At 31.6% G+C, this 18,329-nt stretch overlaps 3 protein-coding genes across 4 annotated transcripts; 1 reads left to right on the plus strand and 2 right to left on the minus strand.

The window, feature by feature from the left end:
* Nucleotides 1–4,496: 4,496 nt before the first annotated feature.
* LOC137820342 (uncharacterized) lies at nt 4,497–5,983 on the minus strand. Its single transcript, XM_068624378.1, has 4 exons — nt 5,280–5,983; nt 5,113–5,208; nt 4,930–4,997; nt 4,497–4,835 (listed from the first exon to the last, which is right to left on the minus strand). The coding sequence occupies exons 1-4, from the start codon at nt 5,955–5,957 to the stop codon at nt 4,718–4,720; spliced, it is 960 nt and encodes a 319-aa protein (XP_068480479.1). The 5' UTR covers nt 5,958–5,983; the 3' UTR covers nt 4,497–4,717.
* Nucleotides 5,984–7,752: 1,769 nt separating this feature from the next.
* LOC137820343 (uncharacterized) lies at nt 7,753–10,230 on the minus strand. Its single transcript, XM_068624379.1, has 4 exons — nt 9,518–10,230; nt 8,607–8,702; nt 8,439–8,506; nt 7,753–7,963 (listed from the first exon to the last, which is right to left on the minus strand). The coding sequence occupies exons 1-4, from the start codon at nt 10,142–10,144 to the stop codon at nt 7,846–7,848; spliced, it is 909 nt and encodes a 302-aa protein (XP_068480480.1). The 5' UTR covers nt 10,145–10,230; the 3' UTR covers nt 7,753–7,845.
* A 4,462-nt stretch (nt 10,231–14,692) lies between these two features.
* LOC137820340 (serine/threonine-protein kinase RIPK-like) lies at nt 14,693–17,444 on the plus strand. Of its 2 annotated transcripts, none has more exons than XM_068624377.1 (5): nt 14,693–15,579; nt 15,727–15,862; nt 16,253–16,389; nt 16,515–16,641; nt 16,773–17,444. In XM_068624377.1, the coding sequence occupies exons 1-5, from the start codon at nt 15,190–15,192 to the stop codon at nt 17,132–17,134; spliced, it is 1,152 nt and encodes a 383-aa protein (XP_068480478.1). In that variant the 5' UTR covers nt 14,693–15,189; the 3' UTR covers nt 17,135–17,444. The 2 variants fall into 2 exon arrangements, with proteins under 2 accessions (XP_068480478.1, XP_068480477.1); XM_068624376.1 differs by having other exon boundaries at nt 15,053–15,579; nt 16,250–16,389.
* The last annotated feature ends 885 nt before the right edge of the window (nt 17,445–18,329 follow it).

Consider the following 18,329-nt stretch of genomic DNA (forward strand, 5'->3'; position numbering starts at 1 on the left):
AACAAAAGATGAAATATACATGTGTGAGCTCACATATAATACAAAATTTACTTTTCTTAATTTCCAAAATTTAAGTAAATTATGCACATCTATGATAAGTTATTTCTAACCATTTTAAAAATCAAGTGAAGAATGCACAATATAAGCTATAAACAAATCTAAACACATGCATTATATCTAAACTTACACTACTGTCTCTTTATTTAAAAGGAAAATCAACAATGATTAAATTAATTAATTATAACATTTAAAAAAATAGATGAATTATTGAACTGAATGGATTAACGTACCTAACCTAAGTTAAAAAATTTATTAGGTAGATCAAATGAGTCAAAAGCCAACTTGATAGGTTAAATGTGAATAAGAAAAGTTGTCTTTATAGTAAAGTTTTCAAAATAAGCTAACTAACTCCACTTAGAGTTGAAACGAAGGCTGAAAACTAAAAAAAGAAAAAAAAAATCACAAGATCCAAAAACTCATAATAGCATCAGAAAATCATGTCTAAATTAACTATTTTTAATAGTTATAACTAGAATACATCGTGGTAGAATTAGAAATCATTTTCTTATAAATTAAATTCTTTTAACTTTATAAATAATGCGAGTCTGAGTGAATTTGAAGTATAATTCAATTTTACAAAACTAACTTATAAGATAATGTTTGTACTCACTTATATAGTATGCAATGTCTTTATCTTAAGTCTATGTGAAATCTCCGACACATTTTCCTCACATCGAGACGAGTATATATTATGTGAATTTGATAGCGATCCGAAAGCGGATGACCTGATAAACCCAACAAACTTGTAATATGATAAACTCTGAATGTCTCCTACATCATAACAAGAATTAAACTTTGTCTAACTCAACCTTATACATATCTTAGGCTTTGTTTGGATTGAGAAGTGAAAAGTTGAGGGTGTGGGAGAGTGAGAGAGTGTGAGAAGAAAGTGTGAAAAAAGTGAGTGTGTTTGAATTAGGGTATGTTAGAGTGGATGTCTGAATAAAGTTTATTGAGATAAGTGAGTGATGTGATGGTTGTAAGAGTATTTTAAATTATTTTGAATAGTATAAATTATAAGATTACAAATTTACCCTTATATATATAAAAAGAATAAATAATTATTAATTTTGTGCATATTTTAGTTAATTAAAATAATTTAAAGTTTCATTTATAAATAAAAGAAAAAAATGTAAAATTCAAAGAAATAATTAAATATAATTTTAAATGTAAGTATAATTTTATTATTTTTCATTTTATTAATTTAATTAATTATATGTATATATATATATACACACAAAATTATCATTAATAATAATTTCCATTATTAATATTATTGTATGAGAAAGTAATAGCATCATAATCTTTTCATTTCATTCCACTCTCCTTTCTCTTCAATTATGAGAGGATCCTAAATACCCTCAACTTTCCATTTACTCTCACGCTCAACCTCTTCCTTCTCATAGAAGCAAAACAAGGGTGACACTCATTCATCGTCACCCTCAACCTCCATCACCCCCAAAAGCAAACACATACTTAATATTTCTCTTAATAATTATAATTATATGTAGTGAAACCAATTAGTTTTCATTACATTGTACAAATTAAAAGTTACTAAAAGAAATATTAACACTTATAAATAACTTTAAACCTCTTTGGACATTTTTTCAATGTAACGTAAGGTATTGTAAAAATAATAATTCACTACACCAAAAGTACCTTTTTCATTTATTAATGAGAATAGGAAAACTGGTTAAAGTATTTAGGGGCAATTAATTATATTATATTACAACCAAAATAGTGGGAAATGGGGGTAAAATGTATTTTGTGGTAGGGCAAAACTAAATGTGACATTTTAAATGTTAAAAGGAGGAGTACATATTCATTTTGCTTTAACCTACTCATTCTGCAACCCTTTTCAGCCATTGCATTCTGCACCACCTTTATTTGTTCATCTTGCATTATTATAAATATTAAATTTTCAGTTCTATCCTTTAAAAAATTGTGTAATGTGATACATATCGGAATGCACTCCAAATCCAAAAATACACTCTTGAATGTGTATTTAGATTACATGTTTTGAAATGTTTTTTTTTAAATGTATATTTTAAAATGTATTTTCAAATCTAAAAATATATTTTAAATGTGTATTTAGATGATACATTTTGGATTTTTTTTTTTAAATTCATTTTCAAATATGACTTTGAAATGTATTTTAAGAATGCATATTTCGGAATTGTATTTCTTGATTTGAAAATACACTCAAAATATATCTTTTGGGACAGTCTGTCATTTCACGTCATCATAGGGTGAAGGTTTGAAAACATGGGGTGCGGAATGCAATGTCGGTCTATTTTCAATGTGCTGGGAAACTTGATATCACACATACAATTGACAATTGTTACACTTTGGCAATTTCTTGTTTCTTCCTGTATCCCTACATTTTTCTTTCTATATTCCCACAATATTGGCAAAGATGACATTGTCCCTATTTAAAATTCTCCCACAATTCAAGGATACTATTATACAAAATACAGTCTGATAATTTTACAGAATAGAGAATCCATATTTTATTTTTTTGTATTCTGGTAAAATTTTGGATTAACTCTTCTGGTAAAATTTTGGATTGACGTATTTGGTAACCTTACATACTAGTGCTTCTGGTGTTACATGGATGGTAGTGTTAATTCAAAAAACCATGTCACTCCCCAGTTTGGAAAAATCTATGATCCAACCGTGTAAAAAATAAAAAGAAAAAGGAATAAAAGTTAGGGTTTATGCAAAAAATGGGTTAAAAAGAAAACTCATTCAATGTCCATAACAAGCACAAACATATTGAGATTTAAGGGGGAAAAGTTATAGAGTCCTTCACGTCTTTGTTTGCATGTTTCTGGTTCATTATTTCTTGAATCAAGCCAAAAAAATTGTTTCCTGACGAGAGACCGCTGCAGAAGCCACAGGGTATGGTTGGGCTTCAACAAAATTTGATCTTGCAGCATAAGGAGGAAAAACCAGTTGAGGAACTGGTTAGAAAAGAAATAGGAAAATGTGGTAGATTGATGAATAATTGGTATTATAATATATGGGTTGTCTCTTTGATGAATGATCTTTGATGAATGATGAGTAAATAAAATGCAGAACATCCGTAATTAAAAAATCATTATAGATCCACCAATTTGTAATTCAAGTAATTTAAAAATTCATAATTAAAAAAAATCATTCTGGATTGATGAATCCGTAGCACACTTCCAGATTTCAATTTTAAATAAAAGGTGAGGTCAGTTCGGGATTTAAAAATATGGGGTGCAGGAAGAAAAACGTGGGTGCGGGAAGAAGAAGGCTTACACTTTTTGTCTTGCTTAAATTACCACCACTTGAACCTTTATGGTCCAAGAACCATCGTTGAACATCTACATAAACATTTGAACAATGAGTTTCTATAATAGAGTAGTGAGAATAAAATTTGTTTCACATTCTAAAATAAAAAAATAATTACTTTACAAATATTTTCTAAAATAAAATATTATATTATAATAAAATAATAATTTATATAAATATCAAGTGAACCAAACTGGTATGAATTTATCATTATTCCAATAATAAATGTCACTCCTTAAATATAATGTGAGGATAAACTCATAATTGTAACCATTGAAACTCAAGTAACTCTTTTCAAAACAAATATCTTTAACTTCAATTTCAACTCAAAATAAACTTTTTAGACTTTAATTTCAACTCAAAATAAACTTCTTCTGCTACAATTTATTGAAATTCTTCAACTCTACTCAAATTAAATATTTAACTTCAGAAATAAATAAATAAATATTTTAAAAAATTCACACTAAAATAATTACACATTAACCAAATTGAATAACAAACATTCTCAATTATCTATGGACTTTTACTCAAATTAAGTAAAATAAAATATTTTTCCTTACCTTTAAATCAATGTGTTCTTCATGATATGAAAATTCTTTAACTTATTCTAATAAACTACCAAGAAAATATTTTTTATTAAAAGTCTTATTCTAATAAAGTCTTAACTTGTTCAAAGCAAGTCGCAACTGGATTAAAAAATCCATCATATCATTATAGATCTAGAGTAAGACATTAATCTTTTTAACTTGGATCCACATGCAAAATATTAAAATAAAAATTCTATGATAGAAAAAAATAAACCTAAATTTCACTACCTTTTAGATAATGTAATCTAAATAGATCTTTCTCTTCTCTTTATTTCTGTCCAACCCTCATTCTCCCTTTTTTTTTCTTAAACCCTTCTTCTTCTCTCTTCTCTTGCACTGTTTTGTCTCTCTATTATTTAATTTTTCAATTATATTGTATAATTTACTTTATCTTAAAACAAAATTTTGAAATAAAAGAATTTGAATTCAAGTAGTTAAATATCTTATAACTTAAAAATTCTTTAAAATCTTCCAATACGTTATATATACACCAGCACAGTATTTATTGATTAATACAGATCATCATGTGAATCAAACTCTACTTTTGTTTTCTTACAAACTTATATTACAAATTTACATTATGTTCCTCGGATTCTAATCATCTCTCCTACCAACTCGGTGTGGTCTATGATATTCTTATCAACAAAACAAGACACAACTAATCTTAATTTTTGTGAAGAATAATCATCATAAAATGGACTAAAAAAGAAGAACGGGAGAAAAAATTGCACTTAACAGTGCTAAAAATGTACTCAATGACTCCCCCGTAGAAAACTTATGATAATGCCGTTGAATTCTTCTGGCTTTTCCATCTGAGGCACATGGGCTGCATCCTTTATCAATTCTAATTTCACATCTTTAGCTATCACCCTGCAACACGTTAATCACAGCACACATCAGTTTCTCTTCCATGGAACGTCTGTGAAAAAACAAAAGCATATACAGTTACAGAGATTTAACATACTCTCTCAGTTCATGGGCCAATTGCACCGGAAATATCCGGTCTTGTTCCCCCCACAACAACAGAACTTCCTGAACATCATATTTCCATCATCAATCACCCACACTATAACAATTCATTCTGTGTGTAGAAACTGAAAAACGATAATGAAAGAGCTAACGGAATGAAAACGAAAAGTGTGGTTGCCTGTTGAAGAGGTGAAACGTTGGAAGTTTCTTCCCTGCCGACAGTGATTCCTTTTAGAATCTCCAGTTTTTTCTCCTTGTTATCTCCGTACAGTTCCTAGAAAGAATAAAAGGAAAATGAAGGAAGGAAAGGTGTAGAAAGATGAGAATGAAGAGAGAGAGAGATACATGGATGAAGGCATTGAGGACAAAATCAGGGACGATATGGGGAGGCTTGTAGATGGAGAGGGACATCAACTTGCGGAGGTGGTGGGGGGAAGAAGGCAACATGAGGTCTTCTATGCTGTCCAATTGAGAAGTTCGGACGATGGCTTGGTTGCTACTCGCCGTCATGTTAACGCCGGAGCTGGCAATCACGACTTTCATGACCCTCCCTTCCCCCAACATCTTGGCCAGATTGTAAGCCACCAAGCCGCCGTAGCTGGTGCCGACCACGTGCAACTTCACCACCTCCAACTTATCTAGAAGCTTCCCAACCGACTTGGCCTGAAAGACCTCGCTCCTCTCGGTGGAAGTGGTGCTGGAGCCTCCGAAGAAGATGAGGTCGGGAATGTAAACGTTGAAGTGTGGGGCGAGGGAGCGGACTTGTCTGCGCCACTGCCAGGTGGCGACGGGGCCGAAGCCGTGGATGAGAACGAGAGAGGGCTTGTGGGGCGTCCTGTTTCTTGGGCCCCAAAAGTGCATGGTGGTCTGATCGTCGAGGGCGAGGGCCTGCGACCAGAGACCAGCCCCCGTGAAGCAGCGTCGGATGTACCTGCTGTACATCCAGACGAAGTTGAATGACGAAGGCATGTTGATGAATTTGGTTGCTCCCTCCCTCGTGGGAGATGCAAGCTTCGTTCCCATTTATATTGCTTCTGCAATGGCTCCCCTTCATCTTAGGACATTCTTCTCTTCTTAACCTCTCATATAACTTAGTTTTTCTTCGTTTTATTTTATTATTCATTTTATTCTCATTTTTTCTTTCATATTTATTGTTGAAAAACCTAACCTCTCATATAACTTAGTTTTTCTTCGTTTTATTTTATTATTCATTTTATTCTCATTTTTTCTTTCATATTTATTGTTGAAAAACTTAAACTTATATAAGTAATTGAATTAGACTTAAAATCTATTTTTTAAAAGTAACTAATTAACTAATGTTTATTACCTTATCATATTACCTTTCGAATCATTCTCGCATGAGGAGTTTGTTCGATCAGGAGTTTGTTTGATCAGAGATTGTATATAATATTAACTCATGAACCCACTTTTTTAAGAGTTGCATGAATTAATATAAAACCGCAAACTTTCATTTAGTTTCTTTGTGAAGGGTAATTATTCACCCTAAATTAAGATGAATGTGGGCGTAATTATTGCTTTTCCTACATGAAAAGTGAGATAAGATGAAAAGTAATACAGTGTTGATTTCGTTAACTTTTTTGCTTCGGCAGTATAATATAAAAGGAGTCCGGTTTTGAATTTTTTATTTTATTTTTTCTTTTAGTTCCATGCATGACACATTATCTTAATAATAGTTTTTCTAACTTAAAAAATTGTTTGTTATTAACCCTCTTTATTAATATCAACTTTTAATTATTGAAAGAAAAAAAATATCAAAATAGAATATGGACATACCATAATAAGTCAAATTAAATTAACAAATTGCAATTTAAATTGAGTTGTGCAACTTTTTTCTATGTGAAAATAATAAATTTTGAAAGTGAAAAGGACTTTCTCTTCTTTTAAAAAAACTAAAATATCTGAAATACGAATTAGTCATATTTTTTTCTCTAGTTTTATTGTAATTTTTTAATAATTATTTTTATAATATATGATTATTTTTACTTGAGATATCTAATAGATAATAATATCTAATGTGAAGCTTTATAAAAAAAATAACTCATATTTTTTCACAATTAAAATTTTGAAATTTCGTGAAGGGAAACATAATCCCAAACACGTCACTTTATGCTAAAAAGTCAATCAACCATTGGTAAAATTTCTAATATATATAACTCCTCTTAAGAAAAGCATGTTTATGTTATGAAATAAATAAAAATTATTATTATTATTATTATTTTAGTTTTCTCATGAGTACGATACTTTTTTATTCCTTTTTTTTATAAATACTATTTTCTTAATTTTAATTGTAGATATCATTATAAAGTTTGCAATCTGCTAACATCTACAAATATTAACACAAAACAAAAAGAAAGAAAAATTAAGTAAAACCAGACAACATATATAACTCAAGAGTTTATTTCGACCATGGAAGCTTTTTCTCCCAACGCCTAAATTTATGATTCATTAACACGAATGACTGTTTAGTGGACGCATTTACTAAGACTGTAGTCAAGCCATGAAGTGAATAAATAAATGCATAACACTCAGAGTAGTATGAGTTTGTACAAATATTAATTTTTGGTTAAGACAAATGTATTAAAATATTAGCCACTTAAAAGTTGTCTCAATGATTTTTTAAAGAAATTATTTTAAAAATCAATCAATTTATCATGCGTAATAATAATAATTTATGACTAGATGACACAGCATGAAAAAATTAACGCTTTCAATGAATTTTAGTTAATAATACAAACACAGTGTTAAAAATAAAACTTAATACTAGTTTATATATTTTAATTAAATAGTAGGTCTAATAGGACTGAAAAACATAGCGTTGTAATTAATTATTAAAATTGATGCAGACAAAGCATGGGTTTAACGTATTTTACAACGCTGATGAAAAAATTACTCAAGAATGGCCTCCCAAAAAATTAAGGAGAATATTGTTGAATTCTCTTGGCTTCTCCATTTGAGGCACATGGGATGCCTCCTTAATCAATTCCAATCGAGCCTTCTTACTGATTATCCTGCAATATATTAATTAAAAGAACACACTTCAGAGAGAGTAAATTTACTATTTGACAGTCCTCACCATTTTAACAATTTACTATTTTTTAACAATTCACTATTTAACACACATATACGACACAGACACACGTACAAATATGTTTTTCAAAATTGATTTAAAAAGATTTGTTTCTTATTTTTATAATTATAATAAAAATTTATACCATAAGTTTGAGTAATAAAATTTTCAGAAATTCAATAAATATTTTTTTTAATTGAACACTTTATGGATACGTGTCCTATAAATGTCATACAAGTGTTGGTGTCCAATATGAGTATCCGACACCAGTTCATCATTCAAGAGAAGTGTCTACTTTAATATTTGATTTACTATGAATGAAAATTAAAAAGCATCTAATAGATGTGAGTTGAATTTGGATCATGGAAGAAGAAGAAGAAGAAAAAAATGAAGTAAAAGAAGCAAAGAATTGATACTCTTTCAGTTCGCGGGCCATTTGCACGGGAAATATTTGGTCTTGTTCCCCCCAGACAATGAGAACCTCCTGAGTGTGAGTAATATAAATGAGTGACGGTAACAATCGAATATATTGGGGAAGGTGTGTGAGTGTGAACTCTAGCAATATCAATATACACCATGCTTACTTGTTCAAGAGGTGAAAGTGATGAAGTTTCATCCTTTCCAATGGTTACCCCTCTCAGAAGCTCCTTTTTTTCCTTCCGATTCACGCTGTATAGTTTCTACAAGACGTAAAAATAATTTTAAAATTATTGTAATTAATCAACATAAGAATTGAATTGAGATGTACTGTGATCGATCAGTGATGTTGGTTTTAAAGCATATAAGTGATTGGTTTTAAAGCATAACAAAAATATGGATAGAGAAGAAAGTTAATATTAATTTTACCTTTTCTAATTTTTAACTGTAGTATAGTGTTTATTTTTATTTTTTTTAATCTTTATTAACTTTTATTTTCCATTACATCCCTATTTAATTAGATTAGAATGAATGTATTACTTATATATTTAGACCTTTTACTTTTGATATAAATAAGAAAAATAAAATTGAATAAATATTTCTGCTCTTGTATTTTTTTTTCTTTTTTTTTTATCTCTATTCTATTTCATTATATGGTATTTTTGGTCCCCATTCTTGTAGAAAACTTCTTCCCGCTCCTTCTTTGTAGCTTTTTTTTTTCTGAGTTAATTCCTTTATAAATTTTTGTAACTCCCACCTCGCTAATTCCACACTATGCGGGTACCGTCATTGATTTCTTGGATCAGACTGTTATGATTAATTGGATTGGCCCATGACTTTACAGTATCAAAATCATTTTGAGTCTATCATATAATGTTTGTTGAACTTATCATGTCACTCCATAAATATATCAATCTCACATTGATTAAAAATTAAAACATTTCATTATTGTATATAAATGAGTGCAAATATGAAATCATAAACTGATTTTATGAAATTAAATTAAATTTAAAATCTTTCTCAATGTTTCATAATAAGTGGAAGAAATTGGCAGAAAGAAAGAAGAGAGAGAAGGTACGTGTAAGAAGTCGTTGAGTAGAAAATGGGGGAGGAATTGCGGAGAGTTGTAGATGGAGAGCGACATCAATTTTCGCAGTTGTTGCGGTGTGGCAGGTAACAAGAGGTCCTCAATTTTGTCCAATTCAGCCCTCTGCACCAGCGCCACATTGTTGCTCCTTTTCATGTTAACACCGGAGCTAGCAATCACCACTTTCTCAACCCTCTCTTCCCCCAACATCTTCGCCAAATTGTAAGCCACCATGCCTCCATAGCTCGTTCCCACCACCTGGAACTTCTCCACCTTCAATTTATCTAGAAGCTTCCCCACCGACGCTGCCTGAAACGTTTCGCTCCTTTCGCTCGATTTGCTGCTCGACCCTCCGAAGAATATTAGGTCCGGAACGTACACGTTGAAGTGAGGGGCTAAGAATTGGACCTGTTGGCGCCACTGCCATATGGCCGCAGGCCCAAATCCGTGGATCAGAACCACGGAAGGCTTTTGGGCCTTCCGATTGGTGGGGGCCCAAAAATGAACCGTGGTTTCGTGATCGACGTCCACCGTGTACGATGAGAGGCCGGCGCCCGTGAAGCAGCGTCGGAGGTAGAGGCCGAAGGCGGAGACGGGGCTTAGAAATGAGGGAAGCATCTTTAACACAACTGGTACCTTGTGGTTGGATATTACAAATAAAACTTAGTATTTATTTATTTATTTATTTATTAATGGGATCACGCAGAGTGAGAATGTGCTGTGCTTTTTCCTTTTATATTTTTCTTTTTGCTGGTGGGTGTATGAGTGTGACTCAGCTTATTAATTATGAGACGGTAAAGATAGTTGGGTTCAGAGAAGAAAACAAATGAGTTATGAAGTTATTTTTAACTGTGGAGAAGAAAAGTTGAAAGATGGGACGCGTATATATTCTTGCTCGCATTGACTAAAACAATTTGTTGCCTTTCTTTATTGCAAACTACTTTCTTGATTATATTAAATAATAATATAACAGTATGTTTGATATGCATGTACCATCCTATTCTTCAACTAACTATACTGATACAGAGAAAATCTTCAGTGTGGAATAAATAAAAGATGAATTCTCAACTCATTGATTTCTTTTTTTAATGGAAAGTGAGGGAAGAAAGTAACTCTTTCCGACAAATCTCAAACTTAAATCATTCAATCGGATAAACTTTAAGATGTTACCAAATTTTATCTTTGTAAACTTCATTAATTGATTCCAAAAAAATAAGAATTTCTAGAGAAAACGTTTAAGTCATCAAGAACATAAAAATATAGTGGATAAATGATAAAATATGAGTTGAAAGTACTTTTTGTGTTGTGTGTTATGTGAGTTATTTTCTTTCTTTTATATAGGATAGTGTTATCCATTTTCTTTGTATCTGATTTTATTATTAACTTAATTTAGTAATAAATGATGTTATCTTCTATTTAAGAATGATATACAAGATCTCTTGATTTACGCTGATAAGACATTAATGTCTTTAAATATGAATATTGGTTGGCGATCCCTTTATACACAAAGGTTCCTTCCATGATGCTACAAGCTCTTAATCTCAAGAATAAGTCAATAAAACTAAAAGTCAAGTTTACTTTGATAATCTCTAATCAACCTAGACCCATAATTTTATAGTAAAAAATATTAAATATTATAATTAACTAGATCCATAATTTTATAGTAAAAAAGTATTAAATATTATAATTAATAAGTTGTTGATTAGAAGATGAGTGAATATTTGACAAAAAAAAAAAGTTATTGCATAATCCAGAAACTTCCTCACCAAACACCGAACTTCATAGCTCCTTAAAATGGTGATGCGCGCATTTATTATAAGAGGAAATTTTGTTTTACCCTGAATTTTTTTAAATTACAAACTAGTGCTATTTCTTTTCTACTATTAAATTAATCTCGGTAGTTATTTACAAACATTGTAATGTGTTAATTTTAATTATTTAAAAAACATTAAGTTTATGCTTCTTATATGTCAAATCATTCTATTACATATGAGTGCTATAAGTTTTAGGGATTTATCCAGTATGTTTCAGTGAAGGTTGAAGAAGATGAAAAGGAATAAGAGAAAGAAACGTGAAGAAAAAATTGAAGAGAAAAAGGAATAAAAAGAAGAGGAGTTGATGAAGAGGAAGAATGAGCAGTTTGAAGTCATTTCTATTACTTTAATATACTGGCACTAAAGACTTGCAAACGAGTAAGTTGTCACTTCACGTTTAATTTCCATCAACCCAAAAACTCACAGTTGTAGGTACTGTTTTTTTAATTTGAATGTTTTTTTGGAAAAAAAAAAGCTACACATATATAAGTAGGGGTGATAAAGCGGGATGAAAGTGTGAAGCGAGTACAGTCTTTCAACCTGTTCACCCGTTTCAGTCTGTCCTGCATAACTCGCAGTCCGCAGGGCCAACAGCAGGGTGGGATGGACTGACCTGCTAGCTCGTAAAAAAAAAGTTTTTGTGTTGACTTGGATTGGACTTCACAGTGATAACTTTGACTGAAAAAAAAATATATTAATGTTTTTGAATTAATGTTAATTGTAGTGGTGTTTATGTTTAATGTTTTTGAATTAGTTATTCTTAATGTTTTTGAAATGGAAGAGTATTAATATTTAATTTTTATCTTAATTGAATTATTGATGTTTGACTATGTTTGAAATTAAAGAAAAAAATATTGATGTTTGATAATAGCAAATATATAAATTCAATTTAACAATTTTTCAAAAACAAAAAGATAAAAAAACATTTTCATTGAATTCCTTAAAAAAAAATCAAATGCAAACTAACCATTATGCAGGGCGGTACAAAAAAATCTAGTCCGCGTTCATTATCCAGGATGGAACAAATGCGAGACGGACTGCCTTGCTTTCTCATCTGCTTTTAAGTGCTTTTATGGTATATTTGATAGGATTAATGTCACGTTACTATTAATTACTTTATGACTTTATTTGGATTTGAAGATGAATTCAAAAAAGATGAAAATCGATGAATTTAAGTGAGAAAGTGAAACTGTTTTTGATTATACTGAGGGAAAGTGAAATAAAATGATTTTATTTATAAAAGTTTATGTATTTTTTTGTGAACAAACAATGAAAGTTTTTGTATTATATGTGTAATTTATAAATTGTTCTTTTTAATTAATAAAAATGTTACATTACAAATGTTTCCATGAGAATATAACAATTTTATATAACTTATACGACTTTAAACAAACACAAAGTAAGGCTTGGATATTCACACGGAATGCTTTGAAATTCTCCTATATAGACGTGAAAGGATTGTCCATATAAGATCCACAAGTGATATTTTTGTGTATTTTATTTTAGTTTAATTATTTTATTCAAAACATCTTTATTGTAAATAATTATGTTAAATATCTCAATCCAAAAAAGACTTTCAAATTATGTAATATAAAAGTTAATCAAACATAATTACATAATCTAAAAACTAATCTCATGTATAGAAAAGATTTTTGGATTATATAATTCAGAAACTAATCACAAAAGACTTATGGATTACATAATTAGAAACTAATTACAAAAAACTTTCGAATTACATAATCCAAAATATTAAAAATAAAATATTTTTGAAATACAAAAATTTATGACGATGAAAAAAAAATATGGAAGTGCAGGAGCCACAAAAAGTATAAAAGTGGAGGAAGAATCAGTCGAATTGTACCTGTAGTTTGCATTAATAAATAGATCATAGGAGCCCATATAATTTATAAGGCCTTTACAACCTACACCCCCTCATGGGTACTAAATGACTATTTTACCTTTATCTTCCTCTCTCCGCTTCTCCTCAGTTTTTTCCATCTCAGGATCTAATAACCTCACAGTTTAGTCATGGGAGGGGTTCCTTGAAGGGACATGGTACATCTACAAAGACAATCCAATTCTCAAGTATAGCTAACTACCCTTTTCATCTGGAACTTTGTATCCCTTAATTCTTAACCCACCATTGGAAAAATGATAAATTTCAAATTGCTCTGGTAGAGAGACAGAAACCAATATTGATTTTAGACTGTCATCTCATATTCCTGTTCCAATCATGAAACTTAACTCTTCTCTTACACTTGTTGCCAGAAAACTATGAAACACTCGAATCAGACATGCATCATACGTGTAAAATCAGAGAAAATACCACATAAATATTCTACTATAATAGGTATTCAAAATCAATACATGAAATTTAACATTTATTAGAAATTACATTGCCAATTTTCCATACCGTGAATATATCAACACTATTCTTTTTGTTTTATAAGAAAACTAAGATATTTCTGGTTTGCAAAAGAAAAACATATTGGATACTGACACAATAAATTCTTGTTTTGTTACTCTAAAGTCACATTTTTCAGTGTTTTCTTTTTCATCTGAAGCCATCAAATATCCCACTTAAATTTTATTTTCCAAGGAACTCTGATTGTTCGCACCCTTTTCATAATTTTTGTGTGAAACAATTCTGATGTGCCCTTACTATAATGTGATCAATGTTCAATATCTGAAGTTAACATGTACCAGAACTCTGGCTGCTCACTTGAGTGTTTTTGAAGCTAATATATTTTTCCTACTGAACACAAGTACAAAACTTAACTTCTTCCCTTTTCTTATTTTGGTCAAATTTACGGTCTTTAAGCACTCGGAAAGGGCAATTCAATTGTCAAAGAATGATACAACGATTAGCCTAATAACTTGTGTAGAGTTTTGGCATATTTTCCAAAAGGGATGGAAGTGGTTAATGGTTAGATTGATTGGTTCACCCTTTCTCTTTGACCTTTGTGAAAACTACCTATCCTTTTGTTTTTCTTTTGGTATATTTCCCTTTCGACAATTTTAAAATATCTCAACCCTTTTGAAGTTTTTCCTCGTAGAAAAGAAACTGAGGCCTAGACCAAGTAGCAGATGTATTTGATGGATTTATTAGGATTATATGAATACCAAATTCTTAGTATCCTTGTTCTGGAAGCTGTCCTTGATTATCACATTAAAAATTTCAAAGGAGAGTCTGATTGTCGGGCTGCCATGTTTGAAGTTGACATCTTAACAACAACAGAGAAAAGTGTGACCTACCAGAAACTGGGAAATATATCAATTCAATAAACAAAGAAAACCGTCCAATGTGCACTAAAAGATTCGATAAGATGGAATTGTTGGCTTTGCACCTGGCAAATTATGTCATATTGTTGGACCTTCACAGGAATGTTCATCAACAGCTATACAAAAAGAAGTGTATGATTAAATGGATAAAACGACAAAATAGAGATTGTATACATGTTTGTAAGGGGTTGGGGAAGTGTTGCTGAAGTCAATAGGCAGTCGAGTTTCTTGACATCTAATTAATTGAACATAGGACAACAATTGTAATAACAAATAAAATAAAAACCATTCATGCATGTAGTATAACTCTGCCAAGTGGGAATATGGCATCCCAATTCAGGAAGAGGTCTAGAAGTCAAGGAATCTTTCTAAGGGTTTTTTTTTCTCTATGGGTAGTTAGGACTTGGGAGAATGTATGTGCTATAAACTTCTCACCTTCTTTATTTTTTGAGTATCATCAATTAAGCCATTTTCTATGTTGCCTTTATAATTCCCTAGAATTAAGAGCAAAGAGAGTGGTTTTGTTCATAGTTTTGCACATACATACACTCATATTGGTTTTTCTAAATGAGTTCTAAAAAGATTACATGGAAATCTATTGTGTTGATCTTAAACTGTTACAAGACTCAATGTTCCTTACAGGAATCAGAGAAACAGGTTTTGAAACAAGGTTCTTTCCAAAGATTATGCCTCTCTGATATAAGCATTCCTAGCTCCCCTCAGGCCATTGAAGATCTTTCAATTTCACTGGTTGGCCCAAAGCTTTACACATTCACCCTAGAGGAGCTAAGGGAAGCAACACATAATTTCTCATGGAGTAATCTTCTTGGTGAAGGAGGGTTCGGACCTGTGTACAAAGGTTTTGTTGATAACAAACTTAGACCTGATTTGAAGGCTCAGTCTGTAGCTGTGAAACAACTGAACTTGGATGGCTTCCAAGGTCACAGAGAGTGGTTGGTTAGTTTCTTTTTGTATTTTTGGCCTCAACCCATTCTTATATAGTCATAATCCAATTTAAAAATACCAGTCCAATGAATAAAATCTAGCTAATGAAACATGGTTGAAGAATATCTGATACTAGCTTGGTACATGTTTTCTTTATAGGCGGAGATTATATTTCTTGGACAGCTGAGGCATCCACATCTTGTTAAGTTAATTGGCTACTGTTGTGAGGAGGAGCACAGGCTTCTTGTGTATGAATACATGGCCAGAGGCAGCTTGGAGAATCAACTATTCAGAAGTATGTAATGATGTTTTTCTTTATTCCACCTGTTTTTCTCTTTCTTTTCCCCCATAAAGGAAGGAGTGAAATCCAGTAGACAGTCACTGGGTTATTTTCTGTGTAAGTATTCTGATTGATTAAGTGGTACTATTAAATCGGTCCAATCAAATTTTACCATCAAGATAGCCTGATTACTAAACATTTTGGATAATATGTTTTTTTGTATCATTATTATTATTATTATAATAAAGCACATGTAGTTAATTAAGTTCTACTTTTTTATGAGAATTCGCATGATTATAGGGAATATATATTCAGAAGAATATCACACATGAAAATTTGGAAATAAAGTTCTTGCCAATATCATAAAGTATAAACTAAGCCTAAGTTTTGTTCTAATTCTAGCAGGGTACTCTGCTGCCTTGCCATGGTCAACCAGGATGAAGATTGCATTAGGTGCTGCTAAGGGTCTGGCCTTCCTTCATGAAGCAGATAAACCTGTAATATACAGAGATTTCAAAACTTCAAATATCTTACTAGACTCGGTATGTACAATATCTTTTCTGAAGGATGACAAGATATCTTCTAGTGGCCTACATCATGTTCCTATATGCAACAAAGAAGTTTTTACAGTATACATGATTCTTTATTTTATCTTTACAAAATCCAGGATTACACAGCTAAATTATCTGATCTTGGGTTAGCAAAAGATGGTCCTGAAGGGGAAGACACACATCTAACCACAACATGCATAATGGGAACCCGAGGCTATGCTGCTCCTGAGTACATTATGTCAGGTGTAGATAAGATTAACTTTGTGTTTTGTGGTCACTTGATTAATCTCTAAGGTTCAAAGATCTTTCGAACTCAATGATTTTTGTATTGCTTTTCAAGATCACATGATTAATTCATCATTGCCTGACCCCAGGTCACCTTTCCACCAAGAGTGATGTCTATAGCTATGGAGTGGTTTTGTTGGAATTGCTTACAGGAAGAAGAGTAGTGGATAAGTGCCGACCCAACAGAGAACGAAGCCTTGTGGAATGGGCAAGGCCTCTTTTGAGGGACCAAAGAAAGCTGCACCATATAATAGACTCTAGATTGGAAGGGCAGTTTCCTACGAAAGGGGCTTTGAAGGTTGCTGCATTGACCTATAAATGTTTGAGCCACCACCCCTATCCAAGGCCAACTATGGGTGATGTGGTTAAGATATTAGAGTCTGTTCAGGATTTTGACGATGTAATCAGAGGACCATTTGTGTATGTAGCGGTGAGTGAAAGTAGCCAATGAGATGCTACTGTCAAAGGGCATGAAGGAGTCCTTTTTCTGTGGTAACAACAACTCATCAGCAACGTAGATAAAATATAGCAGATAGCAAAACAAATGAAGGAACAGTTAATGACAATCTTGTTTTTGCCATTTTTACTTGTTAAGGCATGGCCTACAAAGAAACTAAGTGTAAGTAATTAAGTAGTAGCGTCTGATTTTTGTCAGAAATAGAGAGCTTTAACGTAACAAACAAGTGTATGTTGTTTGTTTGAGGTGAAATGAAATGTGAATAATACACAAAGTTATCAGAAACGCTGACACTGATGCTCAAGATTTGAATGGATGCAACAAGTATTTAATGGGGGCGTCTATGTATTTGTTCAGGCATTACTACTGTTTGTTGCACAATGTTATGACAAAAAAAGATGTCTCTGAAGAGAAAAAACACAATAATATAAAAGAAGTATTGTTTTTAAATTAAAGAAATGCTCAACGTTGAACCTTCCCTTTTATCAAACACGCAATGGAATGGAGCAAACATGCGAGCAGATCAAAAGATGGATGACACATTGACAGTTGTTTAGTCGACACCTTCATACATATCTGTTGACGCGTTAAGAATGAAAAACAGATTTTGTTTAGATCCAATTGTTTTCAAAATCTTTGTCAACTAATTTTGTAACGTGGTCTTTTCTAATTCTCATAGTATCTTTCTTTTAGCAAGGACTGAACGCCATCCAGATTGTGTCTGGAAGATGTTGCCGTGTAGGGTTTCAACCAGTGTTTTACGCTGACACTGGAAGTTCTTGGCCCACCAGAAGATATTCAAACCAAGGTGTTTTAGCTTGTGCTTTAGTGTTGTTATTTGTAAGGGATATGATCTCTGAATCCATAAACAAAACAGCCACCTAAAGTTAAGGCTACTGCAATAGCCACATATCCACTTATGCAAACGAATCTTCTGCCTATTTTTAAGCTTTTACCAACAGAAGAAAGGAACCTGACAAAAACTATTCGGAATTAAGTAACCCATTTTTCAACCTTGTCCATCTAATTCTTTTCCTTTCAGTTTCAACACTACCAAAAATTACATAATCACAACAAAAACTCAAGAAATCAATTTTCTCACGAACTGCCACAAAATAAATTAAACTTTAGAATCAATCAAGGGTTCCCACTTCCCATTGTACCATATTGATTATCACAATTACAATTA

This window comes from Phaseolus vulgaris, chromosome 9 (assembly GCF_000499845.2).
Source record: "Phaseolus vulgaris cultivar G19833 chromosome 9, P. vulgaris v2.0, whole genome shotgun sequence".
Lineage (NCBI taxonomy): Eukaryota > Viridiplantae > Streptophyta > Magnoliopsida > Fabales > Fabaceae > Phaseolus > Phaseolus vulgaris.